Below are 27,917 nucleotides of genomic sequence, written 5' to 3' on the forward strand. Positions count from 1 at the left end.
TAAGCAAAATCAAAGTGTTATAATGGTGCAGTGTATATATTTTTTGGTCGTGTCAGGAGTGACTTGAGAAACTGCAAGTCGCTTCTGGTGTGAGAGAATTGGCTGTCTGCAAGGACGTTGCCCAGGGGACTCCTGGATGATTTGATGTTTTTATCATCCTTGTGGGAGGCTTCTCTCATGTCCCCGCATGAGGAGCTGGAGATGATAGAGGGAGCTCATCTGCCTCTCCCCGGATTTGAACCTGCGACCTGTTGGTCTTCAGTCCTGCTAGCACAGGGGTTTAACCCACTGCGCCACCGGCAGCTCACTGGTGCAGTATGAAAGCAACCTTATTAGAGGAAACAATACCATCCAGGCATGAATTTCCAGGGACGGCACCAGCAGTTTTGGAATTTTGGAATCTTCAAAATAGGAATCTTTCAAATTGCTTAAATTGCAAGTAGAAGAAGAATCCTGTGAAGGCACAGAAATCTGAGGTCTTAAATAGTAATTTCCTATTTTTCTAAGTATGAAACAAGGTGGCCCAAAAAACCTTGCATCTGCTAAAATGGATTGACCTGTGGGATTCCCCAAAATTACCTTGGGAATCTGCATGTGGCCTGTAACCAGCATTTAGCTCCTATTATAATGGAAATAACATTTTCTAATGACATTTCCTGGAAAGGAAAATGCAGAAACTAGATGGTATACTTGTGTGATCAACATGTAGCAATGTGGATCATGCTTGTTTTTTCCCTTATGCATAGTACATATTTTCCTTATATGTTTTTCTCAACAGAATACAAAGGAAAATGTTTATTTTCTTCGATCAAGTTGGAAGTACATAAAAAACAATACTCCAGCCATTGGATTTTGGATATGTACGTTCATGCATGTCTTCCAATAAATTATATTTCCTGATATATTCCCAACTGGATCAGTCTCTCAACTTCCAAGCCTATAGTAGGGATAAAGAACAAAAATACTACAAATTATTGTTGTTATTATTATTTATTTATAAGCCATCTTTCTCCCCTTGGGGACTCAAGGCAGCTAACAATCCCACACTTTGGTCATAGTTTAAAAAGCGCAATACAAAAATTAAAAATTAAATAATACAGTGTGGATTAAGGTAAAAAATCACATCACTTCTGGCTGTAGGAAATGGCTGAGGCTGATGGGTGTTAGAATCCAGTAACATCTGGAGGATCACACCTTAAAAATAAGGACAGGTCTGAGGCCTCGAAGGTAAAATGCTTAGAAAATTGGGTGCCTAAAGCTACAAACGACCTTCCTTTCCAGACAATTTAGAGCAAGTGGTAGACAATAATGGGAAGACAATGCAACTTTCTTCACCCCAGAAAAAAACTCTTCTTTTTCAATTTGTCTGTAGCTAGTTATACAAATGAAGCAAAAAAAAATCATCTCCCTACAAGAGGTTCTATCCTTAGGTTCTAGCACATCAAGTTGTCTTTGCCGGTAACATCTTGTAAGGGTTTAGGATTCCTTTGGGATCCAACATGGTCTTGAACTGCTGCATAAGAAGGACAGCCTCCTGAGATTTACTGTAATGGATATAATGCTTCTTCTTGAAGCCCAGGCCATGTTCTGCACTGATGCTTCCTCGGTACTTGGAAGTCCATTCATACACATAGGGTTCAATGGCATCCAGGAGAGAATGACTGTAGGACTCTGCTGTGATGTTCAGGTGCAAGTTTCCATCTCCTGTCAAAGCAAATCAGAGGTAGGAGTTGATTTGAAAAAAAAAGAAAAAAAATGTTATTTATATCCTGCCACCATCTCCCAAAAGATGGTGGCAGGGGTGTCTTACAAGGCACTACAATTGTAGTATATAACATGAACAGTACGTGTGTATAAAAACAGTATCACATAAAAGTTATAAAAACAACCACTATTAACACATAAAATAAAATAAAATAAAATCACAGTTTAAAACACAGACGATCGGTAGTTAAATCTAGCTGCTTTCAATTCACAATGAAAGTGCTAAAGTGTCAACCTCATTTGGGCCCATTTAAGCCTACTCAAGGCCAAAAGCCTGCTTTAAAATCCATGTTTTTAGGTTGGATCAGAAGGAGTCAAGTGGGAGGGCTAACCTAATCTCTTTTGCGAGGGTCGTCCAGAGCCAGGGAGCCACTACAGAGAAGACACTCTTTCTCGTTCCCACCAACCGCACTTGAGACAGTAATGGGACCGAGAGAAGGGCCTCCCTTGCCGATCTCAAAGCCTGCACTGGTTCATAGAAAAACATGCTGTTTTGAAGATAGGTTGGACCTGAAGTGGATACAGCTTTGTAAGTAATAGCCTGCACCTTGAAATGAGCCCTCCACTTGAATTGAACAGACACAATCCTGTATTCTTGAAAAAAATAATATTATCATACATATAACAGTGAGCCATGTTAAAAACATGAGAAATATATATGCAACACCATAATTCAGTTTTACTGGCAAACTGAAGGTTAAACCGCCCCCTTCTAAGAGATACGGACACATACATAAATTGCAAAAATTAAATGTATGGGGACACAATATATCGCATGAAAAACTTTTATTTATATTTTTTAAAATATATTATTTGTAAGATAATAATATACATTTCCAAGATTTTTATCATTTCTTATTACGTTTGCATGACATAGCCACACACTGTAGACAACACACTAATGTGTTGCAACACACAGTTTGGGAAGCTCTGCTCTAAGGGACGCTTATCATAAAAATGATAAAAGAGTGATAGGTAAAAACTATTACAAGCAAAAACAAAAGACAGAACAAATCACAAGAGCAATAGTATTTCAACAGAACAAATGCCGTTCACACCATGTGGTATATAGTCGGGGAAATAGAAATGTCTGGCTACTACAAAAAAGACATGGTAGTTCACCACAAGCACCTGAGAAAGTAATTTAAAAGATAGGCTTTCTTGACCAAAAACATTCTCAAAGAAGTGCACCTAACTGTAGAATTTATGGAGTTTGACTCCACTTTAACAGCTATGGCTCAATGCTATGGAGTCATAGGAGTTGTAGTTTTACAAGGTCTTTAGCATTCTCTGCCAAAGTGTGCTGGTATCTCACCAAACCACAGGTCTCATGATTCCATACCACTGAACTATGGCAGTAAATGTGTTGTCAAATTGTATTAATTAATTCTACAGTGTAGATGCACCTAACATCACCTTCTTTCAGAGGTATATGTTTTTACATTTTTATAATATTGTGTTTTATTGTTATTGTTATTGTTATTGTCTGAATCTGGCATTGAATTATTGCCATAGTTTGTAAGCCACCCTGAGTCCCCCTTTGGAGGTGAGAAGGGCGGGGTATAAGTACAGAAAATAAATAAATACATACATCTGTTCCAACTCACCTAGATGGCCATAGCCCACCACATTCTTGGCACTTCTGCCCAGACGTTCCCGCATGTCGGTCACAAGATCATAGAGTCTCTCCACAGGGAGGGAAATGTCATATTTGTAAACAGATCCATCGAATGTCAGGGCCTCGGTGATCCGCTCCCGTAAAGCCCACAGTGCCTGCAAGTGAGCAAAAGCAGTGAAACACGGATGGCCACACAAAAGTACAATGTTACTTGAATCTACTGAATATGCCTTCTTTACTACCTGTGCAAATATATCAAATACAGTTTCCAATAATTCACACTGGGAGACCTGGGTTTAATTCCCACAACTTGTTGTAAACCACCCTGAGTCGCCATGGGGAGATAGGGTGGGATATAAATAAAGTTATTATTATTATTATTATTATTATTATTATTATTGGTTGAGATAAGGGCACTTTTTGTTTTCTGATGGTTCAATGCACATGAACTTCATTTAATGCACAACATTATTTAAAATGTTGTATAAAATTACACTTAAGCTATTTATGTAAGGGATATATGAAACATAAATGAATTTGATGTTGAGACTCGAGTCCCATTACCAATATATATGTTCGTATGTAAAAATACAAGTATTACAAAATCCTCAAAATAAAAGAATCCTTCTGGATTTTTGGTTCTGGTTCCAAGGCTTTTTAACAAGGGATACTCAACCTGTACTATCTTGTGTCTGTTATACCAGTTAATGACCCTTTTTACACTGCCATATGAAATCCAGATTATCTGCTTTGAACTGGATTATCTTAGTCTATACTGCCATATAATCCAGTTCAAAACGATAATCTGGATTTTATATGGCAGTGTAGAAGGGGTCAAGGAAAGCAGTCAGTATGTCAATATACTTTTTTATGTTAAGATATTTTATTTCTGCTAGAGCTTATGAATGCTACTTTTTTGAACTACAAACCTTAGAATAATTCACTATTATAATCATCATCATCATCATCATCATCTTTATTTCTATCATGCTTTCTCCCCATGGAGACTCACAGCAGCTTACATGACACAACCCAATGAATTTAAAAACATGGTAAATTCAAAAATTCAAAACAAGAATTAAATATTTGTGTCATAGATAGACATCAAAGTCCAGTTAAGATACAATACAAATACCCATACAATTAAAATTACATTTAAAACTAAATGTCCAGCAAAAGTAAATATCCAGCAAGCAATAAAATAAAAATGAAAATGATGGTGTTGTTGAAGGCTTTCATGGCCGCAATCCCTGGGTTGCTGTGAGTTTTCCGGGGTGTATGGCCATGTTCCAGAAGCATTCTCTCCTGTTGTTTTGCCCACATCTATGGCAGGTATCCTCAGAGGTTGTGCGGTCTGTTGGAAACTAGGAAATGAGGTTTATATATCTGTGGAATGTCCAGAGTGGGAGAAAGAACTCTTGTCTGTTTGAGGCAAGTGTGATTCCCCCAGGCAGGAAGCAGCCGGGCTTTGAAGCTGCAATGCCATTCAGTGCTAATCAAGGTGGCCAATTGCAACATTCACACTTGCCTCAAGTAGACAAGAGTTCTTTCTCCCACCTTGGACATTCCACAGATATATAAACCTCACTTGCCTAGTGTTTAACAGACCACACTACTTCTGAGGATGCCTGCCATAGATGTGGGCAAAATGTCAAGAGACTGCTTCTGGAACATGGCCATACAGCCTGGAAAACTCACAGTAACCTGAAGATGATGGTGTTTCTATGTCTGGTTTCATCCTGGCTATCTCCAAACTTGCAACAAATGCACTAGCTATTCAGAAAAACAGACTGCATTATAACTTCATGTATGTAGTTCTGTCAATTCAAGCTGCATAACATTCAAAATAAGTTATAAATTCAGCTAAGAAATGCAAAATTTTCAGTGCAAGTTGCTATACTCAGATCCAAAAGCCTGACCATTTATTTATGCCTTATACACATTCTAAATTACTTTCTTGGGCTACTTCTTTTAAAAGGTTTAATCCCCAAACAGTAAATGGTTCTATAAATCCCTATAAATTTTGAACACAATGGTGATTAAATGAAAAAAGTTTTCCAAAGAGTACATGATACAAATACATGTCTTTCCACCTTCTTATGTTGCATTTGCACATCACAGTGCTTTTTTCAATGTGGAAAAGTCCAAATGGCAATTCAATTTGGACATTTGGAAAGCATTCCCCTGATGCTCCTTATTCTGGGCATTCTAACTTTCTAATTCATTTGAAATAGTATCATAATATGAGAGGAAACTGTGATTTAAATGAGAAAGAGAGAGAGAACTAATGCTGCATGTTATTGTTTATTCATTCAGTCGTTTCAGACTCTTTGTGACCTCATGGACCAGCCCATATTGAAGGCAACTGCTGTGAAATACCCCTGGAAAATACTAATATGTAGTAATTGAGTTGCAATGTCTGTAATTTGAGATATCTGGGAATTTGGGGATGACTTCTCTACACCTCATAAGCAAACAGGTGCACATCCAATCAGCACCTAATACCGAATTACATGTAAGCCCTAAGCCAAACTTATTGGAGAGAAGAGGAATGCACCTTTATCTTTGTTTCATCAGAAGCCAGCGTTCCCTCTATGACCAAATCGGAGGCCATTACGTGTTCCAGGAAGTGGCTCAGTTTTTCTTCATCGTGGGCTGAATTGGAGCCTGAAGTCTCAATTAGCACATAGAAAGGGCTTTCTGGAATTGGAATGAGAAAACAGGCAATAACAATCAACACATATATACAGGAGACCTTAGGGTGCAGCTTACACTGTGGAATGAATGAATGCAGTGTGGCACCACTTTAACTGCCAAGGCTCAATGGTATGGAATCATGGGAGTTGTAGTTTTACAAGGTCTTTAGCCTTCTCTGCCAAAGAGTGCCGATGCCTCAGCAAATGACAAATCCAAGGATTCCACAGTTTAGCCTGTGCAGTTAAAGTGGTATCAAACTACATTAATTCTCCAGTGAGGCACATCCTGAGTTGCTCCACATTTTGCTTTTTCAAAAACACATTGTCAATGGATCTTGCCAACATGCCCAAAGGAGTGGCACAAGAGCACTTTTGTGAGTCACACTAGCATCCATATTATTTCGTTAAGAAAAAAACTAACTTGGAAATTCCCAGAGAAGAAAGAACTTTTTTTATTGAAACAAAAATAACAAACCACAATATTATTTCATTTGTTGGCAAATACAATTTCACTGTACAGCAGGGATTCAAATTCCGGTTACACAAAGTAACCCAATAGTCAAACCACAATTTCAGAAATTATTTCAATGTAGATGAATGTACTGTTTATTCAGAAACAGAGTTTCTTATGTCATCATATCGTATTTAGTAAATATTCCTCTCTTTTGTTGCTTTGTTGATCAGTACTTTACAATGAAGGCTTCAAATCCTGTTTTGATGTTCTGCAAAAATCTGGCAGCCAATGTGAAATTTGTCCCGCTTTTGAAAAATCACTACAAACTCGGACCCAAAACTGTTTGCTTTGGCACTGCTTCCTCAAAAAGTAATCAGAACACACAATATCTGCATTCACAGAATATTATTAACCTCAACTTCCTGGACATCGATCTTTTATACTGACTCAGTGGTCAATGATGGATTCAGAAAAGGATGTTTGAGCACCTGTCCAGGGTCCAACTGAGAGAAAGAGTCTCAAAAGCCAAAGATAAATTTCTAATGCAAAGGTTAAAGCATGAACATTAATCCAAGGTGCATGGATCAAACATGAGCTTGATTAATCCAAGAGACAAGGAACAAAACATGATCTTGAGTCCATGGTAAAATCCCCAAGACTGGTAGCAAAACTTGACTAGGAAATTTGGCTTGAAGCTAAGATAGGACCATGAACAAGGCAGGAACTTCTTGCTCTATTTGCTACGTTGCTTGATCCAAGACCTGAGAGCTATTCTTTCCCTAATTAAGGACAGCAATGTATGAAAGCATTCCATTGGCCTTGAGGAGTCTCTCTCGGCCTCTGCCTCCCTTTCCCATGGTGCTCAGCTTGCACCTGGAATTCCTTCCCCGCAGGAGCAACCTTGATTCTCTGTCCAACCCCACTTCCTCATGTCCTCCTCCCTTCTCTGTCTGTCAGCTTCTAAAACAGTTTTGTTTTCACACAGACAATCAACCAAACTCCCTCTGTTCTCCCAACCGGGGAATCATCATCCTGTTCCAACCCTATCTGTCTGAGCACCCCCAGAAGCATCAGACCCTGCAGGCACTGCACCCCCAAACCCCTCATCATCACCCTCAGCTGGCTGAACTACAACATTTAATTAATTTTAATTTTTCCCTGTGCTCTAGGTATGAATATCTTTGATTTTGATCCATTACATCCAGAATCTAAAATGATCTACCTGCATCACTGTTACTTTACATTGATGCTCATTTAAATTGAAATCTACTCATTCTTACCCAGGTCCTTCAGATGTTAGATATTAATTTTGAAAGTATAAGTGAAAAGAGAAGATAAATCCTCACAGCCTCTGAGGAGAGATAGATAGATAGATAAACCTCACTTGCCTAGATTCCAACAGACCTCACAACCTATGAAAATGCCTGCCAAATATGTGGGCAAAACGTCAGGAGATAATGCTTCTCGGATATGGCAATACAGCTCAGAAAAGTCACAGCATCCCAGAAGATAAGTTACTAAGATACTGTGTAAAAATAAAGACTTTGGAATGCTGGTTAAATGATACAGAATGTTCAATAGGAAGTTCTAAAAAGAATCAATGACTTGTTATACAGTAACATTAGGTAAATATTTGTGCACAGATCCATCACATCTTTAAAACCACCAAAATTGTTCTGTCACCCTCCGTAAGTCAATGGTGGACAACTGGGTAGCAGCGAACGAAGAAAGTAAGTAAAGAATCTGTAAATGTTAACCGAACAATTAGAGTGATAGTGGGAAGTCAAAGAAAATAATCCCATCTGTTGGTCTTATTCATGCAACTGATACCTGCTACTGGACGGGCCAGCTTCAAGTGTCTTTCCACCAGCTTCATGCATTCACTGTCCATGAACTCATAGGCAGACAGGATCTCACCCAGCATCCCTTTACAAGTGGTGAAGGTCTGCAGGACTTGAGAGAAACTTTGACAACCTTCATGAAGAAAGCAAACAATAAAGAAATCAATTAAATAGAAGAAAAAATATAGAATAGGAAGTGAGGAAGTGAGAGAAATGTACCTTTAGGAAGAGACATTCACTCCTGGAAGAGTTATCATGGGGGAAAGGGGTCTCCATTGAAATTTTACCATCAATCCTTGTTCCCACAACAAGCCAAATTTTTCAGTATCCAATTATCACAAGAACAGAAAGTGAGTTGAACTCTTTTGGGCAGGGGCCCAGATAGCAAAACAAACACCACTGTAATGTTTACCCTTCCTTATGCTATCCACAGCTTTCATCTCTCTCTCTCCCCCCCCCCCCAATCTATCTATTTATCTACTATATTTATACTATATTTATACTATAAATAATATAATATCTACTATATTTATACTATATTTATCTCACCACACTAAAACAGTGGATGTGGCTCTTAATGAGACATGCCGCATTATCACAGGGTGTCTGCGCCCCACACCACTGGAGAAATTACACTGCTTAGCCGGTATTGCACCACCTGACATCCGCCGGGAAGTTGCAGCCAATAGTGAAAGGACCAAGGCAGAGACATCTCCAGCTCATCCCTTGTTTGGGTATCAGCCAGCATGTCAACGACTTAAATCAAGAAATAGTTTTCTTAGATCTACAGAGACACTCGCTGGAACACCTCAGCAAGTGAGAGTTCAAAAGTGGCAGGGTCAAACCCAGCCCCTCAATCCATGGGCGATACCAGATGAGAGACTCCCCCCTGGGCACACAGAAGACTGGGCGACTTGGAAGGCGCTGAACAGACTGCACTCTGGCACTACAAGATGCAGAGCCAATCTTAAGAAATGGGGCTAAAAAGTTGAATCCACGACATGCGAGTGTGGAGAAGAGCAAACCACTGACCACCTCCTGCAATGCAACCTGAGCCCTGCTACATGCATGATGGAGGACCTTCTTGCGGCAACACCAGAGGCACTCCAAGTGGCCAGATACTGGTCAAAGGACATTTAATCAGCTACCAAGTTTGCAAAATTTGTGTTTTTTTTAAATTGTATCTGTTTGTTTGTTTTGTTCTGTTAGAAATGTAATACAATGTTCTGGTTGCGGATGACACGATAAATAAATACTATATTTATATCCTGCCTTTCTTGACCTCATGTGAAACTCAAGGCAATTTACAACATAGGCAATAATTCAACGCCTTAAAAATAATACACAATTAAAATAAACATGTCAATTAAAAATTAAAATCAAAGTTTAAAACATTAAAACATTTTAAAACATTACAATTACTATTATAAACCACACTATCTGCAATCTTAATCCAAGCCATTCCGATAGTCATAATTCCAAATCCATCTATTGCACTGTATTATTCTCCAAAGGCTTGATCCCAAAGCCATGTTTTCACTCTCTCTCTAAAGGTCAGAGGGAAAGGGCTGATCTAATATTGCTGGGGAGGGAGTTCCACAGCCAAGGGGCCACCACTCAGAAGGCCCTGCCTTCGTTCCCACCAATCGCGCCTGTGAAGGAGGCAGGATCGAGACCAGGGCCTCTTCGGACGATCTTAATTTACACTCACGCACACACATAGATGACTAGATTTGCACTTTAAAAAAATACTTGTTCCAACTTACATACTAATTCAACTTAAGAACAAACCTACAGAACCTATCTTGTTCGTAACTTGGGCACTGCCTGTAATTAAAACATGCTATCAACTCCATTGGTCTTTCATTTTATTTTGGACTGCTATTATGTTACTTTTTTTCCATTTTTTAAATGTTGAGTGATGCTTGCAACATGAATGAATAGAATACACACAAAAACTTTTCTGTAAGTGATCAATACAATCTCAAAAATGAAACCTAAAGGGGTCAGCTGTGTGCATTGTAGTTCAAGCAAGCTGTTGTTGTTGGGGTTGTTTTTAGATTTATTTATTCAAATAGACATACATTTGTGTTTGTTGCGTACAGTGCAATACTTTCCAGCTATTAGTGTTCCATAATCATTTCTCAGATAATATATTTTATTTAAAGGGCCACAGTCTTCTATTTAAATAGTACATATAATGGTACCATAGACTCTAACTTAGTATCTGCTTTCTCCTTGTCTACAGTCTTATAGGATCCTCTATATACATTTCTAATTTAATTTTACATTGAGATGTTGAATCATTGGTTGCCATTCATTAACAAAGTTCTCTAATACAGTAGTTGTCCTCTTACTAGTACAGTTATTTTATTTTATTGTTGTTGTTTGTTAAATGATTGTGACCCAAGAGGTAGTGTTCATTTTGTCAGTTTTACAAATTTGATGCAGTCAAACACATTCTATATCTATATCAGATTTGGATATCAATGTTCAACAGAGTTGTTGGTTGGTCTTTCTTTTAACACAATTTCATGTCCTCCTACTGTCACTAAGGAGACCATCAGATATTATTTTCCTGGAGAGATGATCATATGTGAAACCATTTTCAAAGCACCATGGGCAGGATGTGCTTGGTGTGGCCCAATTTCCCTATGCATCCTCAAGCAGGAACAAAGTTCATTGTTCTTCTTTAATGTAGACATTCTGAAGTCACTCTGAGAGCCTAGACCCGAGTGTCAAGCTTGTGGCCCTCCAGGTGTTTTGGACTTCAGCTCTCAGAATTCCTGGCTATTGGACAAGCTGGGAATTGAACAAGCTGACTTCTAGGATTTGGAGGCCCAAACATCTGGAGGGCCACAAGTTTGACACTTCTGGCCTAGACTACAGTGCAGCTCATAGCTTCAATAAATATTATTTGTCATTATCTTGATTAAGTAACAACAGTTTTGAAGAATGAATTCGGTAAATAAAATTGTATGCTGGGCACCTGATGGTGCTCCTAAGTGGGGCATCTCCATGGCCCCCACAGCCTCGCTGCGAGACTACTTCAACGGCCTAGCTTCCTGCTTCTGGCTATAGCAACACCTGCGCGGGGCCATATCAATACCTCTTTGGCCCTGCTGCCTTACCACTCCTGGGCAGGGCGCCTTATGATCCAGACAGCCTTGCGGTGAGAATACTTCAATGGCCTAGCTGCCCGCTGCCGGCCATAGCAACACCTGCGCGGGGCCATAGGAACACCTCTTTGGCTCTACTGCCTTCCAACTCCTGGGCAGGGTGCCTCTATGGCCCCCACAGCCTTGTGGCGAAAGTATGTCAATGGCCTAGCTGCCTGCTGCCAACCATAGCAACACCTGCGCGGGGCCATAGCAAACACCTCTTTAGCCCTGCTGCCTTCCAACTCCTGGGCAGGGTGCCTCTATTGCCAGACAGCCTCGTGGCGAGAGTACTTCAACGACCTGGCTGACCGGCAATAGCAACCCCTATTGAATGACTCCTTGCATCTTTATTGTATAAGATCAAGATCAGAATGAAGTCCAAAGAAGATAGTGCACAAATCAGAAACAATTATAACTTGTAAGCTACTCTGAGTCCCCTTTGGGGTGAGAAGGATGGTATATAAATGTAGTACATAAACAAATATTAATTACAGTTCCTTTGTATGCGAAAATGTTAATGTAGTTCCCGAATGGTTGCATACATACACTCTTCAAGCTGTTGAGAAAAAAACAATTTTCTGTGAACTTCCTTCTATGCTCTGGTTTTGACCATTTTCTTCATAGGACCAGCTACCACATAAAAATTAAATACAATCCAGATGGATGAATTGAAAGACAAAAACAGTTTTACCTCAACAGCAACTGCATTCAAGTCTAATCTTGAGGTATATCATTTATGGCACCTAGAAACGAGAGCAGTTCTCACCAAGAAATGCAAGATTCACAGCCTTGGGTTTCCGTGGGCAGAGGATGGACACCGCAGTAATGATCCCCAGCGTCCCCTCTGACCCAATGAAAAGCTGCTTCAAGTCATACCCAGTGTTGTCCTTCCGCAAAGATGTCAAACAATTCAGAAGGGAACCATCCGCCAACACCTGGAATGATGCAATGCAGACATCTTCAATGTATTTATGTTGACGTTTAAAATAATATTACATCTTTAATGGAGGCAAAATTGTAAAGAGGATTAAAAGAACGGGAAGCCATTTTCGAAGTTTCCTCTCACCACTTCTAATCCTAGAACTGTCCCCCGGAGAGAGCCGTATCTCAGGAGTCGCAAGCCACCGGCGTTTGTAGCTACATTTCCTCCAATGTGGCAACTGCCCTTTGCTCCTAGGTCAAGGGGCATAATGAAGTCAAACTCCTCCAGATACTTGTTGAGGTTTTCTAAAATGCAGCCAGCTTGACACACCAAGATCCCTGAAACATAAGCATCAAGAACAGCCTGAGAAGTCATGAAGTTGGAAGGAACTCCATAGGCCAATGGTTCTCAACCTTGGGTCATCAAGGTGTTTTGGACTTCAACGCCCAGAAATCCCAGGAAGTTTACCAGTTGTTAAGAATTTTCAGAGCTGACGTCCAAAACACCTGGAGGACCAAATTTTAGAACCATTTAGGCCATTGAGTATCATTCCCATTCAATGAAGGAACTGCAGTCTGAGCATTCTCAGCAGGCAGCTGTCCAGAAACATCCAGAGAGAGAGACCTCATCACAGTCTAGGTCAGTTGTTCCCAACTTCTGGTCTTCCAGGTGTTTTGGACTTCAGCTCCCACAATGCCTTACAGCTGTAAAGTTGGCTGGGATTTCTGGGAGTTGAAGTCCAAAGCACCTGGAGGACCAAAGGTAGGGAACCACTGGTCTAGGTAATCATTAAATAAAAGCAAACTTCTTTCTGCTATCTCTGCCATCTTCAGTCATGATGCTCAGTGGGTCACCCTGATCTGATAACCAGTCATCAAGGTCCAGTAGAAGGCTATTTATCCAACCCCATAGAATTTCTATGAGGACAAAACAGAGATGGGAGGAAACCATGCATGCCACCTTGGGCTTCTTGGAGGAAAAGCAGAATATAAATGATTTAATGAGAATAATAAATCAATTTAGGAAGTCCAGATCTATTGAGAAAATTTCCTTACAGAGGCGTCTGAGTGTTTTTCCTGTTTACCATATTCACAGAATGGAATCACTATCCTTTTTGAACTACAAAACTACAAATTTGCCTATGGGATTCTGGTTTGTTGTTCATTCGTTCAGTCGTCTCCGACTCTTCGTGACCTCATGGACCAGCCCACGCCAGAGCTCCCTGTCGGCCGTTACCACCCCCAGCTCCCTCAAGGTCAGTCCAGTCACTTCAAGGATGCCATCCATCCATCTTGCCCTTGGTCGGCCCCTCTTCCTTTTGCCTTCCACTTTCCCCAGCATAATTGTCTTCTCTAGGCTTTCCTGTCTCCTCATGATGATGTGGCCAAAGTACTTCAACTTTGTCTCTAGTATCTTTCCCTCCAGTGAGCAGTCGGGCTTTATTTCCTGGAGGATGGACTGGTTGGATCTTCTCGCAGTCCAAGGCACTCTCAGCACTTTCCTCCAGCACCACAGTTCAAAAGCATCGATCTTCCTTCGCTCAGCCTTCCCTAAGGTCCAGCTCTCACATCCGTAGGTGACTACAGGGAATACCATGGCTTTGACTAGGCGGATCTTTGTTGCCAGTCTGATGTCTCTACTCTTTACTATTTTATCGAGATTGGACATTGCTCTCCTCCCAAGAAGTAAGCGTCTTCTGATTTCCTGGCTACAGTCTGCATCTGCAGTAATCTTTGCACCTAGAAATACAAAGTCTGTCACGGCCTACACATTTTCTCCCTCTATTTTCCAGTTGTCAATCATTCTTGTTGCCATAATCTTGGTTTTTTTGATGTTTAGCTGCAACCCGGCTTTTGCGCTTTCTTCTTTCACCTTGATTAGAAGGCTCCTCAGCTCCTCCTCGCTTTCAGCCATCAGAGTGGTGATGGGATTCTGGTATCCAAAAGATATATTTTCCATGCCTTCTCCATATTTACCCTGCACTAGTTCCATTTGTTGTCAATAGCATAACCTGCATGATAGATACTGTATTCTTTTTTTCTTTCACTGATTCCAAGATCCCATCTACACTGCCATATAAAATCCAGATTATCTGTCTTGAATTGGATTATATGGCAGTGTAGACTCATATAATCCATTTCAAAGCAGATAATGTGGATTATCTGATTTGATAATCTGGATTATATGGAAATGTAGAAAGGGCTCTAGATAAATATACCCACCTGAAACAGGGTCGAAGCTGATAACCTGATTCATAAGAGCCGTGGAGAGAATGATCTCATCGAAGACAGGGACGCTGCCCCCAACAAGGCCAGTGTTTCCTCCCTGGGGATTCACAGCCAGGTTCCTCTCATTGCAATACCTGAAAGAAAACACATTTGGCTCATGGGGAGTTTTCTCTTGAGGCAGGGGTTCTTCACCTGAAGCCCAGGAGACCAGAGTGTGTTATGATGGATAACCTTCACGAGCATTGGCTAAAGATTATGTGAAGGAACTCATTTTGCAATGAATTAAATTATATGCAAATATTTTTGAGTATACTGTTAATGGTTACTGGTATGTGTTTTTTTTTCTTGATCTCTCATGAAATTCTCCAAGTGACCAATGCCCTTGAAAATGCTGTAATGGGGGAATTAAAAACAATTCAAGAATAAAAAGCAGTCCTAACTCAGAATAAGTCCGGAGGCTTCTAATGAATCTGTGAATGCGTCCAGCCAGCATGATTCTTGTTTTTACAACTATAATTAGTATTTTGCTCCTCAGGGTGGAACATTGTAAAAAAATAAAACAAACAAACAAGTTGACATATGGGTTAGGAAAATGGCTGGGTTTCCAGGAGTGTCCATTCACCTATCACCACCAACTATGATAGAGTAGTTGAATCAACGGAACTTACAGAACTGTTAGCTTACCTAGTTCTTCTTTATTCACAGGACTAATTTGGCTGGGACTAACAATTTGATTTAGACCATCATGATGAATATTCTTTAGCTATTGCTTACTTGGAGAGCAAAGAAAGGAGCTCTGGATCTATTGTCGACGGCCTTCATAGCCGGAATCACTGGGTTGCTGAAAGTTTTTCGGGCTGTATGGCCATGTTCCAGAAGCATTCTCTCCTGACGTTTCACAACCTCACAACATCTGAGGATGACTGCCATTGATGCAGGCAAAACATTCAGGAGAGAATGCTTCTGAAATATGGTCATACAGCCCGAAAAACTTACAGCAACCCAGAGCTATGGATTTCTTTTAAAAGAATACAACCCTCAACTTTTCCATTGTGCTTTTATGGAAGGAATGTAGAACATCTAACCCAGGGGTCCTCAAACTAAGGCCTGGGGGCCGGATACAGCCCTCCAAGGTCATTTACCCGGCCCTCGCTCAGGGTCAACCTAAGTCTGGAATTACTTGAAAACACACAACAACAACAACAACAACAACAACAACAACAACAATCCTATCTCATCACCCAAAAGCAGGTCCACACTTCCCACTGAAATACTAATAAGTTTATATTTATTAAAATTGTTCTTTATTTTAATTATTTTATTGTTTTTAAGTGTTTTTGCACTACAAATAAAATATGTGCAGTGTGCATAGGTATTCATGTTTTTTTCAAATTATAATCTGGCCCTCCAACAGTTTGAGGGACTGTGACCTGGCCCTCTGTTTAAAAAGTTTGAGGACTCCTGATCTAACCTATGAAGGCTCCCCATTTGGCCTACACATTATTTATGCTTTTATTTCCAATCATTGAGTACCAATAAGAAGGACTATCAAATACTGCACACAGACCTGAGATGGGGTTTAGGTGCAAGAAATGTGTTGCGAAGTACTTAGCTTGACAATTCAGGCACAAAATGTAGATTGAAAAATAAATGTTGGACTCAGATTGAGTCCAGGTTAGTTCTGCTTTGTATGCTTGATGGGGAAATGTCCACACTGATAAGAATTATATCTGTGACCATCTCACCTGCTTTCCTTTTTCCTGCCCAATGACCCTAGCCCTATTCGCTGCTCAAACCCCTTCTGCCCATGAGAATTTTTCCAAACGTGAACTAAAAATATTCCCTGCCCCTGATTTGTGTGAAGGGATCAGAAGATCATTCACTCCTCAACCTCCCACGTTCTTCTATCCAGAAAGGAACGACTCTGGAATATCATCACAACAACACTCATATTTCTGTTCCTAAAATGTATCTGAATGTCACAGAAGTAAACCATATTCTCCTAAACACTTAGACGTCATTACATAGTTCATTATGATAATAATATAATGTTACCTGAGAATCTCAGATACTTCCACCGTTGTCTGTGGTTTCAGCAACACTTTACTGCAGCCTGTCATGTAAAGAAGATGTGAGGGCATCTACTTGACGTTCACATTACCATTCCCATCAGAACAACAATGCTAGACTTCTTCATTAACTGGAATTGAGAAGGTTTAAGGTATCATATGTAGGCATAATAAACTAAATTGCAAAGTAATTACTGTGGGGCAGTTTTGTAAAGTGATGCAATTTACAAACTACATTTTAATATTGGCATTACTGAAACCAAACCATTAAACGTAACTAACCTCTCACTGATTTCAACCAATCCACATTGAAGAGTTCCAGTTCATCTACATCTGTGACAACTCTGCCAGGCATAAGATGTTCAAAGAAAGACAGGTCAGCCTCAGACACATGGGCAAAAGGCAACCTCTGCACCTCGTATCGCTCACTGGTAAGCATCACTTCCTGGAGACGAAGCTGGGTGGTATGGAGACTTCTCTTGGTCAAGGAATTGATGGCAGGTGGCTTAAGCATCGGTCTCGTCAGTGGCCTTATCGTCTTTGCTGTCATCTTACAAGGAGAGCTACCATTGATCCACAGACTTGAGGCTTTTCTTGAGCATCTCATCTGCATCCTTGGGAAGATCCCGTGATGTCCAAAATAACAATATCGGCTAAGGCTGGAAGCAGCCATGGTTAACCTGAAGCACAAAAAGGAAGAGTAATGCAGTTTTATCTCCCCCCCCCCCCCAAAAGGCACACAATTTCAGACATTTATTTTTAGGTGGTTTAATTTTTTCCCTTCCTTTTTTTTACTGTTTCAACATTATGTTGGAAATAGCAACTTTCTCAAGCCTCCACTAGTTGTTTGTTATGTTTGTTATGTATATAATTCAAATTGCTTACTGTATTGTATATGTGTGCACTGGTTTGCAATTTTACTTTAACTCTTTGTGTGGGAGTTAATACTAAGAAAAGAGCAGATTTTCTGAAAGAAGGACCAGGAAAATAAGATTCTGACTATAAATAGAAGGTCAGCTGCCTCACCTTTTTGCCTTGTTTTTTACTCATGTTCTATTTTGAAATGGTCATATGACTGATCAAATAAATAAATAATAATAATAATAATTACTAACATTGTTACTACCTTCTCATAACAACACCAGAGGCACTCCAAGTGGCCTGGTTCTGGTCAAAGGGCATGTAATACAATGCCAAGTTTTAAACTTTTTTTGTGATTTTTCTATACATTATAACTGTAGGCCTCACTGCAACGCCCATCCCACCCATCCATCTTGGCTTTTGCTTTTTAACTCAAAGCTTCTAAAAATTAAATTCTGGACTTTACTTTTACTTCATCACACTGCAGAAGGAATCCACTTTAAATCCGGTTTCTGCCTCCTGCAGAATTCTGGGGTTTGTAGTTTAGTGAGGCTGTTAAAGGCTCCTCCTGAAACTACAAACTCCACAATTCTGCAGAAGGCAGCAACCGGATTTAAAGTGGATTCATTCTCTAGTGTGATGAGGTGGGATGTAGTATAGTCCAAAACTTAACTTTATTTAGAAGTTTTGTGTCAAAAGACAAAAGCAGTTGGCCAAGATGGCTGGGTCCAATTTTTGAAGTGCTTTAAAGAACTTATTGGGTTAGGTAAAAGCTTTCCCCTGACATTAAGTCCATTCGTGTCTGACTCTGGGCGTTGGTGCTCATCTCCACTTCCAAGCCGAAGAGTCAGCATTGTCAGCGCAGACACCTCCAAAGTCATTTGGCTGGCATGACTTCATGGAGTGCCGTTATTATGTATTACATTTATTTTAATTTTGGTCCCTTTCTGACACTTCTAACACTTTAATAACTTAAGGACATTTTCCTCCTAGCTCAGCCCTCCAATTGTCGCACTTTCCCTGGCTCTATTTAGGATTCATTGCACTTAGTAATTATGAACCTAACCCAGCACTTTATTTGCTCAGCCATGATATTGCTTTTAATTGTTTTTATAACGTTCTCTGATTTTATGTTTATTGATATTTGATATTGCTTGTTTTTTGAAGCTTATTTTTAACCCATTTTGTTGGGCGTGTTCCTTTGTAAGCTTCCCCGAGTCCCTTCGGGGAGATGGAGGCAGGGTATAATATTTATTTATTTATTTATTATTTATTTCTTGCATTTATTGACCGCCCCTCTCAGCCCGAGGGCGACTCGGGGCGGTGAACAACAACAAACAGACAGTGTACAGTGAGCCGTGGCGACACAGACCGGACAAATACAACATAACATATACCCACACTAAAATCCGCTTCGTCAAGTCCTGGGGTCATAGCCAAAATTCGTAGTCCTAGTTCGTTCCATTGTCATTCCAATACACTCAGTTGAAGGCCTGCTCGAAGAGCCATGTTTTCAGGCCCCTACGAAAGGCCATCAGAGAGGGCGCCTGTCTAACTTCAGCAGGGAGGGTGTTCCACAGCCGGGGGGCCACCACCGAGAAGGCCCGTTCCCTCGTCCCCGCCAAGCGTGCCTGTGAGGCAGGCGGGACCGAGAGAAGGGCCTCCCCGGATGATCTCAAGGCCCTCGTGGGCTGATAGGCCAAGATGCGGTCTGCCAGGTATTTTGGGCCGGAACCGTTTAGGGCTTTGTAGGATAACACCAGCACCTTAAATTGGGCCCGGTAGCAGATCGGCAGCCAGTGGAGCTGAGACAGCAGGGGCGTTGTATGCTCTCTGCGTCCAGCTCCCGTTAGCAACATGGCTGCCGCGCGCTGGACTAGTTGGAGCTTCCGGACCGTCTTCAAGGGCAGCCCCACGTAGAGAGCGTTGCAGTAGTCAAGGCGGGATGTGACCAAAGCGTGTACCACCGTGGCCAAGTCAGACTTCCCAAGATACGGGCGCAGCTGGCGCACGAGCCTAAGCTGTGCAAATGCTCCCCTGGTCACCGCTGAAACCTGGGGCTCCAGGCTCAGCGATGAGTCCAGGGTCACACCCAAGCTGCGAACCTGCGCCTTCAAGGGGAGTGCGACCCCGTCCAGCACAGGCTGTAACCCTATACCCTGTTCGGCCCTGCGACTGACCAGGAGTACCTCTGTCTTGTCTGGATTTAATTTCAGTTTGTTCGCCCTCATCCAGACCATTACAGCGGCCAGGCACCGGTTCAGGACTTCGACGGCCTCCTTAGTAGCAGGTGGGAAGGAGTGACAGAGTTGGACGTCATCTGCGTACAGGTGACACCGCACCCCGAAACTCCGGATGATCTCACCCAGCGGCTTCATGTAGATGTTAAACAACAAGGGGGACAAGATGGAACCCTGAGGAACGCCACAGGTCAACGGCTGTGGCGTTGAACAGGAGTCCCCCAATAACACCTTCTGAGTACGACCCTCCAGAAATGACCGGAGCCACTGCAGGGCAGTGCCCCCGAGGCCCATCTCTGCAAGGCGTCCCAGAAGAATACCGTGGTCGACGGTATCGAAGGCCGCTGAGAGGTCCAGGAGCACCAACAGGGACACACTCCCCCTGTCTAGCTCCCGGCGCAGATCATCCACTAAGGCGACCAAGACCGTCTCGGTACCATGTCCCGGTCTGAAACCAGACTGTGCCGGATCCAGATAATCCGTGTCTCTCAAGAATACCTGGAGTTGTGAGGCCACCACGCTTTCCATGACTTTGCCCAAGAAGGGAAGATTGGAAACGGGCCGAAAGTTGTCCAATTTAGTGGGGTCAAGTGATGGTTTCTTCAACAGCGGCTTTATAACAGCCTGTTTTAGGCTCGCTGGAATCTTGCCTTCCCGAAGGGAGGCGTTAACCACCACCGTTACCCACTCGGCCAATCCCCCTCTGGCCTCCTTAAGAAGCCAGGATGGGCAGGGGTCTAGGATGGACGTGGTGGGTCTCATTCCTCCAAGTACCTTGTCCACATCCTCGGGTTTCACAAACTGAAAAGAATCCAACAAAATCTGACAAGCAGGTGCTTGTGTCACATCCACAGAGACTGCATCTAATGTGGCGTCCAGCCCAGAACGGATCAAAGCGACTTTGTCTGCAAAGAACCGAGCAAATGCTTCACAGCGCGTTGCCGAGTTGTCAGGGCTCCCACCGGTGGGGGGAGTTAAAAGACCTCTGACAACCCGGAACAACTCCGCCGGACGGTTCTTTGCAGACGCAATAGTGGCCGCAAAGAAAGTTTTCTTTGCGGCTTTTATTGCCGCGGCATATGCCCTCAAAAAGGACACAAACCGTGCTCGGTTTGACTCGCTTGGGTCCGATCGCCACACCCTCTCTAGAACCCTCTTCTTTCGCTTCATCGCTGCCAGCTCCTCAGTGAACCAAGGGGCTGGTTTAGCTCGGTTACTTGAGAGGGGACGTTCCGGAGCGATCATGTCAATAGCCCTGGTCATCTCCCCATTCCAGAGAGCGACCAAGGCCTCGACATTGTCGCCTACCGCGGTGGCGGGAAACTCCCCAAGAGCCATCAGGAATCCGTTCGGATCCATTAGCCTCCTGGGGCGGACCATCTTAATGGGTCCTCCACCCCTGCGGAGGTTAGGGGGCGCAGTGAGCCTAAACCTAATCAGGAAGTGGTCGGTCCACGGCAACGGAGAGATGGACAACTCCTCCACACCGCCACCTTGCTCCCATCCCTGGCAGAAAACCAAGTCCAATGTGTGTCCAGCACAGTGGGTGGGGCCAGTTATTTTTTGGGACAGCCCCATGGTTGCCATGGCGGACATGAAGTCCTGAGCCGCACCTGTGAGGGTTGCCTCGGCGTGGATGTTGAAGTCCCCCAGCACAAGAAGCCGTTGGGACTCCACCGCCAGGCTCGAGACCACCCCCGCTAGCTCAGGTAGGGAGACTGTAGTGCAGCGAGGTGGACGGTACACTAGCAGAATCCCTATTCTGTCCCGGTCACCCACCCTCAGGTGGACGCATTCAAAATTTGTGGTCTGCGGGATGGGGCTCCTGGTTAGATGGATGGTATCTCTATAGACCACTGCGACCCCGCCTCCCCGTCCTCCGGCTCTTGGTTGGTGTTGCACGGAGAACCCTGGAGGACAAAGCTGGGAGAGATTTACGCCCCCCGCTTCATCCAACCAGGTCTCCGTGATGCACGCCAGATCTGCCCGCTCCTCCAGGATTAAGTCCTGGATCCAAGTTGTTTTCCCGTTGACAGACCTGGCGTTCAACAACACCACCTTCAAGCCGGAGGGCCCGCTCACCTGGTTACACCAAATTACCTTAGGAGACCTATTGGGAATAGTTAATTTGGAAAAGCGGTCCGAATCAGGCCGAATTCGAGGTCTCCTTCTCCCGCAACTCCTCCTTCCCACCACGACCTCTATGGGGGCCCCTCGGCTAGTGGAACACCTCCCCCCCTCCATGCCGCAGTTCTGAGCCATAAGAGTGCTTTCTCCTATGCTTGTTGTTAAGTTTATTGGTTCTTGCCAGCATCCCCCCTCCCCCACCTCCCCCCTCCCCACCACACTCTCAATCTCATGCTCCGGACTACCTCCTCTCCCACCCCCTCCACCACACCAGAGCAACATAAACAGTATCCAGAGGGGGGCAGGGGGCCACATGGGTAACCGCACTGCAGATGGTAATGATAATATAACTAGTTCTTAAAGTGCAAGAATTTCAGAAGCAGTCCGAAAGCAATTTGTATTATTACTATTAAAGCAATTTGTATTATTACTATTAAAGTTGTTACTTTAATTTTATCGAGTCTCTTTGTTATATGTTACTATTGGCATTTAATGTTTGCTACTGTGTTTTATTTTGCTTGAAGCCGCCCAGAGTCCCCTCGGGGAGATAAGGTGGGTTATAAATAAAGCATTATTATTTGATACATAACAAGATTAGTACACAGCAAATAAGATCACTATGCTGGCTTTTATATTTGATCACACGTTGGACACTTCCCAAGTGTTTAGGGCTGTGTGATGTATCAGTAGATCCAAGTAGGGTGGCCTTTTGCAGCTGACAGATGGTGATTTTGTCAGCGCTGATTGTTTTTAAGTGCAGGCCAAGATCTTTAGGCACTGCACCTGATGTGCCAATCACCACTGGGACCACTTTATATTATTATTATTATTATTATTATTATTAACAAACAAGATGAGTCCACAGCAGACACTCTGCTGGCTGTTGTATTGGATCACACGTCGGACACTTCCCAAGTGTCTAGGATTGTGGGATGTATCGGCGAATAATGCGGGCAGATCCCAGTAAGGTGGTCTTTTGCAGCTGGCAATCTTGTCAGCACCGATTATGTTTAAGTGCAGGCCAAAGTCTTTAGGCACTGCACCCAGTGTGCCGATCACCACTGGGACCACTTTTACTGGCTTGTGCCAGAGTCTTTGCAGTTCAATCTTTAAATCCTCATATTGTGTCAGCTTTTCCAGTTGTTTCTCTTCAATCCTGCTGTCACCTGGGATTGCAACATCCCTGTGCCGGCAGGACTGAAGACCAACAGGTCGCAGGTTTGAATCCGGGGAGAGGCGGATGAGCTCCCTCTATCGGCTCCAGCTCCTCATGTGGGGACATGAGAGAAGCCTCCCACAAGGATGATAAAAACATCAAATCATCCAGGCGTCCCCTGGGCAACGTCCTTGCAGACAGCCAATTCTCTCAGTCCAGAAGTGACTTGCAGTTTCTCAAGTCGCTCCTGACACGACAACATGACAGTGAGGTCAGGAGTATTATGCTCCAAAACTCTATCTGTCTGAATTTGGAGTCCCAGAGTAGCTTGACGTGTTCATTCTCTGTAACTTTTTCTGGCTTGTGATCCCACCAGTTCTTTGTCTAATGAATCATCTGAGCAACGGTGTTATGCCTCTCTTATTATTATTATTATTATTATTATTATTATTATTATTATTAGACCCAGAATTCCTTGGCTGGCACTACTGGGGGATTTTGGGAATTTTAATCACCCCAAAAAACTTTTACAAGGTATGGTTTTACTTGAGAAGAAAATCATGCAATCACAGACAAAGCCCAGAAGGCATGGGGTACAGAAGAGAGAAAGCAGCAGCAGCAGCAGCAGTAGTAGTAGTAGTAATAAAGAAGAAATACAGGCAAATTGTTTTCCCCTGCCTTTCGAATACATCAAACTACACCTGTAAATGACCTTATCTTTCAAATGACAATAACTGATCTGGAAAGCCTATGGGGAAAATGGGTATAATCTAGATCAGGCATGGGCAAACTCTGGCCCTCCTGGTGTTTTGGACTTCAACTCCCACCATTCCTAACAGCCTCAGGCCCTTTCCTTTCCCTTTTCCACTTAAGCGTCTGAGGGAGAAAGGAAGGGGCTTGAGGCTGTTAGGAATGATGGGAGTTGAAGTCCAAAACACCAGGAGGGCCAGAGTTTGCCCATGCTTGATCTACACTGTAGATTTAATGCAGTTTGATACCGTTTCGACTGCCATCACTCGCGGTGTGTGTCATTTTACAAGGTCTTTGGTTTCCTCTGCTGTTGTCTCACCAAAGTACAAAACCCAGGATCCCATCGCATGGAGCCAAGGCGGTTAAAGCGGTGCCACCCTGCATTCATCCTACAGTGTAGATGAGTTGGCACCCCAGGATCAAAACAGGGCTTCAAGGGCAGGGCTGTCCTTCCTATCCGCTCACCTTTAAAGGCACCCAGGAAATTCCTGCGCACTGCATGCCTCTCCTTCTTGGCGAATCAGGGCGGTCCTTCGAGGGCTCCTCCTCCTCTTTAGCGGACCAAGCAGAGAACTGAGAGAGTGACGCAATGTGGGCGGAGCCAAGAGGCACAGAAGCATTTCAGCGCCTTGCTATGGAGGGGCTTCCCCATAGCAAGTGTAGGTCAGGCCTGGGAGGTTTACATGGAATTGACAAAGCATGCAGGGAATCCGCCCAAGGCAACCCTATGTGGTGTCTCGGCTTCCAAGGGTGCAAAGGGATGGTTCAACAGCAGAGATGAAGGTAAAATAACATTGGGTGTTGTGTGGTTTCCAAGCTGTATGGCTGTGTTCTAGTAGCATTTTCTCCTGACATTTCGCCTGCATCTGTGGCTGGCATCTTCAGAGGAATTTGTCTCACCAACATTGTTCAATCCTTTAAAGATGCCATCCACAGATACAGGAGAAACGTCAGGAGAAAATGCTGCTGGAGTACAGCCATACAGCCCAGAAACCACGCAACACCCCAATGATTCCGGCCTTGAAAGCCAACAATACATTAAAATAACATTGCCAAATCCTACATCTCTTTCCCATTGTGTTTATTGTTGCATGCCTTCAAGTCATTTGGAACTATAGTATATTTCAACTAGGGATATTTATAAAGAACAATTCTATTGTGTAGTCAAAGGCTTTCATGACCAGAATCACTGGGTTGCTGTGAGTTTTCTGGGCTGTATGGCCATGTTCTAGCAGCATTTTCTCCTGATGTTTCGCCTGCATCTGTGGCTGGCATCTTCAGAGGAATTTGTCTCATCAACATTGTTAGATCCCCTGAAGATGCTATCCACAGATGGGGGCGAAACGCCAAAGAAAATGCTGCTAGAACACAACCACACACCACCACAATGACAACACCCGTGAAAGCCTTGGACAATACATTAAAATAGCATCACCAAATCCTACATCCCTTTCCCATCGTGTTTGTTGTTGTATGCCTTTGAGTCATTTGGAACTATAGTATATATTTCAACTAGGCTAGGAAAATTAATAAAGAACGACAACTCTATTGTGTTGTTGAAGGCTTTCATGGCCAGAATCACTGGATTGCTGTGAATTTTCTGGGCTGTATGGCCATATTCCAGAAGCATTCTCTCCTGAAATTTCGCCCACATCTATGGCAAGCATCCTCAGAGGTTGTGAGGTCTGTTGGAAACTAGGCAAGTAAGGTTTATATATCTGTGGAATGTCCAGGGTGGAAGAAATAACTCTTTTCTGTTTGAGGCAAGTGTGAATGTTGCAAACGGCCACCTTGATTAGCATTCAATGGCCTTGCAGCTTCAAAGCCTGTCTGGTTGCAGCCCGGAAAACTCACAGCAACCCACCGACAACTCTTATTGCTTGGGTATGAATCAAAAGAAGCAAAGAATCAAAAGGTACAATGGCAAGTATGTTTGTAAATAAAATAAATAAAAGAAAAGCAAGAAAAACCCTTTTCATAGAATCATAGAAGTTAGTTGGAAGAGACCTCTTAGGCCATCCAGTCCAACCACTTGCCAAGGAACAGGAAAATCGCATTCAAAGCACCCCTCACAGATGGCCATCCAGCCTGTTTAAAAGTCTCCAAAGAAGAAGCCACAACCACACTCTGGAACAGAGTGTTCCACTACTGAACATATCTCAGTCAAGAAGTTCTTCCTCATGTTCAGGTGGGATCTCCTTTCCTGGAGTTTGAAGCCATTGTTCCCCATCCTAGTCTCCTGGGCAGCAGAAAACAAGCTTGCTCCCTCCTCCCTATGATTTCTCTTCACATATGTATACATGGCTATCATGTCTTCTCTCAGCCTTCTCTTCTGAAGGCTAAATATGCCCAGCTCTTTAAGCTGCTCTTCATAGGGCTTGTTCTCCAGATCCTTGATCATTTTAGTCACTCTCCTCTGGACACATTCCAGCTTGTCAACATCTCCCTTCAGTTGCGTTGCCCAGAATTGGACATAGTATTCCAGGTGTGCTCTGACTAAAGCAGAATAGAGGCTGTGGTCTGACTATGGCAGAATATTTTACTGAGGACTTGTTTAATATATGGTTCTAATATAAGGGAAAAATCATAGAATCATTGAGTTGGAAGAGATCTTGTGGGCCTCCAGTCCAACCCCCTGCCAAGAAGCAGGAAAAACGCATTCAAAGCACCCCAAAAACTCAAAATAGGTTTCTTTTAGGAGATGGCTATGACTTGAAGGCACACAACCACAACAAAGTATTAGGACACTAGATTTGTGCCATGGGTTTGCTGTGGAATAGCAAAATTATGAGAGGTGTATACATTTCTGATAGCAGTATTTGAAGCTGCCAAGAATACATTGCATTCTACTTCGACAATGAAACATTTGTTCCCAAAAATACTTTATTTATAACAATATACCTATCATATCTATAACATGATCAAAAATACAGATATACATTTTCACATTTTAATAAAAAGATCTCGAATATTCTTTTCGATTTACAAAGGAAACATACATTCCTTGACAAGGAAGTTTAGGCGGCGACATTTGTTTACTTAGTGAGAAACTATGAGGAAAAAAGATGACTACCACAAAATAGGTTAATGTTTCAAAGAGAGAGGGGCGCTATTTCAATTTCCCCTCCTGTGCTCAACTCCGGACCATCAAAAGGAACAATCGTGGGACAGATACATTCAACATTCAAGAGAATACATTCTCCGCAGGTCAGGATCAAGAGGACAGATACTTGTAGTCTGTATCAATGGTACAATCCTGACTAAAATGATCTATTTGATAAGACAATCAATTTGGAGGCTTTTTCCGCCCAAGGTGGCAGCATTTACTCAGTGGTTCTCAACCTGTGGGTCTCCAGATGTTTTAGCCTTCAACTCCCAGAAATCCTAACAGCTGGTAAACTGGCTGGGATTTCTGGGAGTTGTAGGCCAAAACATCTGGGGAACCACAGGTTGAGAAACACTGATTTACATGGAACACCTTTATTGCTCAGTCCAAGACTATATTCCAAAAACAGCAGCTTCACTACGGTTCTGGTGTCTGGTGTCTCCATCTTAAAGAAGGGGGAGAAATCCTCTTAATTCTTTGGAATCGTACATGATTTCAATCCTATTTTAAAATAAAGTTAACAGCTTAGTTAACTCCAGTACCTATATACCAGCGCTATCTATGCAAAAAACACGTCTCAAGGGATTTCAAGATTTATATAAACACTAGTCCTCTGTTATCTTAACACAGCAATTGAAAAGAAGGGGAACTAGATCATAAAAAATGTAATAAAAATTAATCCCATCTCATTTTACGATCCAGAAAGGCATTACTCATTAATTCCTGAATTATTAAATCATCAATGCTTGGTATAAATTTCACGACATACCAGCACAATCTATAGGCCAGCCACAATGTATGGTTACTTGATAAAGCTACCAGGTCCTCAGTTATTTCCTCCCCCCACCCCCACCTATTTGCATGGGATTGCACAAACTAAAAGGATTGTCAAGCATCTGGTGAACTGTAGAGCTTGGGAGGCCA

The 27,917-nt window shown here is 42.6% G+C and overlaps 1 protein-coding gene across 3 annotated transcripts; it reads right to left on the minus strand.

The window, feature by feature from the left end:
* Positions 1-780: 780 nt before the first annotated feature.
* On the minus strand, positions 781-24,438 carry D2HGDH (D-2-hydroxyglutarate dehydrogenase). Of its 3 annotated transcripts, none has more exons than XM_060767972.2 (10): positions 24,353-24,438; positions 17,036-17,433; positions 16,740-16,797; positions 14,679-14,818; positions 12,601-12,794; positions 12,301-12,469; positions 8,363-8,506; positions 5,940-6,082; positions 3,372-3,537; positions 781-1,704 (listed from the first exon to the last, which is right to left on the minus strand). In XM_060767972.2, exons 2-10 carry the CDS (start codon positions 17,424-17,426, stop codon positions 1,442-1,444), a joined length of 1,668 nt encoding a protein of 555 aa, XP_060623955.2. In that variant the 5' UTR covers positions 17,427-17,433; positions 24,353-24,438; the 3' UTR covers positions 781-1,441. The 3 variants fall into 3 exon arrangements, with proteins under 3 accessions (XP_060623955.2, XP_067322038.1, XP_060623957.2); XM_067465937.1 differs by lacking the exon at positions 24,353-24,438 and adding an exon at positions 24,207-24,300; XM_060767974.2 differs by lacking the exon at positions 24,353-24,438 and having other exon boundaries at positions 16,740-16,884; positions 17,036-17,121.
* Between the last annotated feature and the right edge of the window lie 3,479 nt (positions 24,439-27,917).

This window comes from Anolis sagrei, chromosome 3 (genome assembly GCF_037176765.1).
Source record: "Anolis sagrei isolate rAnoSag1 chromosome 3, rAnoSag1.mat, whole genome shotgun sequence".
NCBI lineage: Eukaryota > Metazoa > Chordata > Lepidosauria > Squamata > Dactyloidae > Anolis > Anolis sagrei.

Coding starts and splice junctions, on each gene's coding strand:
- D2HGDH (XM_067465937.1), bottom strand. CDS start 24,271: ATGCAGGGTGGCACCGCTTTAACCGCCTTGGCTCCATGCGATGGGATC. Junction 14,819..16,739: donor GAAGTATCTGAGATTCTCAG/GTAACATTATAT, acceptor GTTTTCTTTCAG/GTATTGCAATGAGAGGAACC. Junction 12,470..12,600: donor CAGTTCTAGGATTAGAAGTG/GTGAGAGGAAAC, acceptor GCATCATTCCAG/GTGTTGGCGGATGGTTCCCT.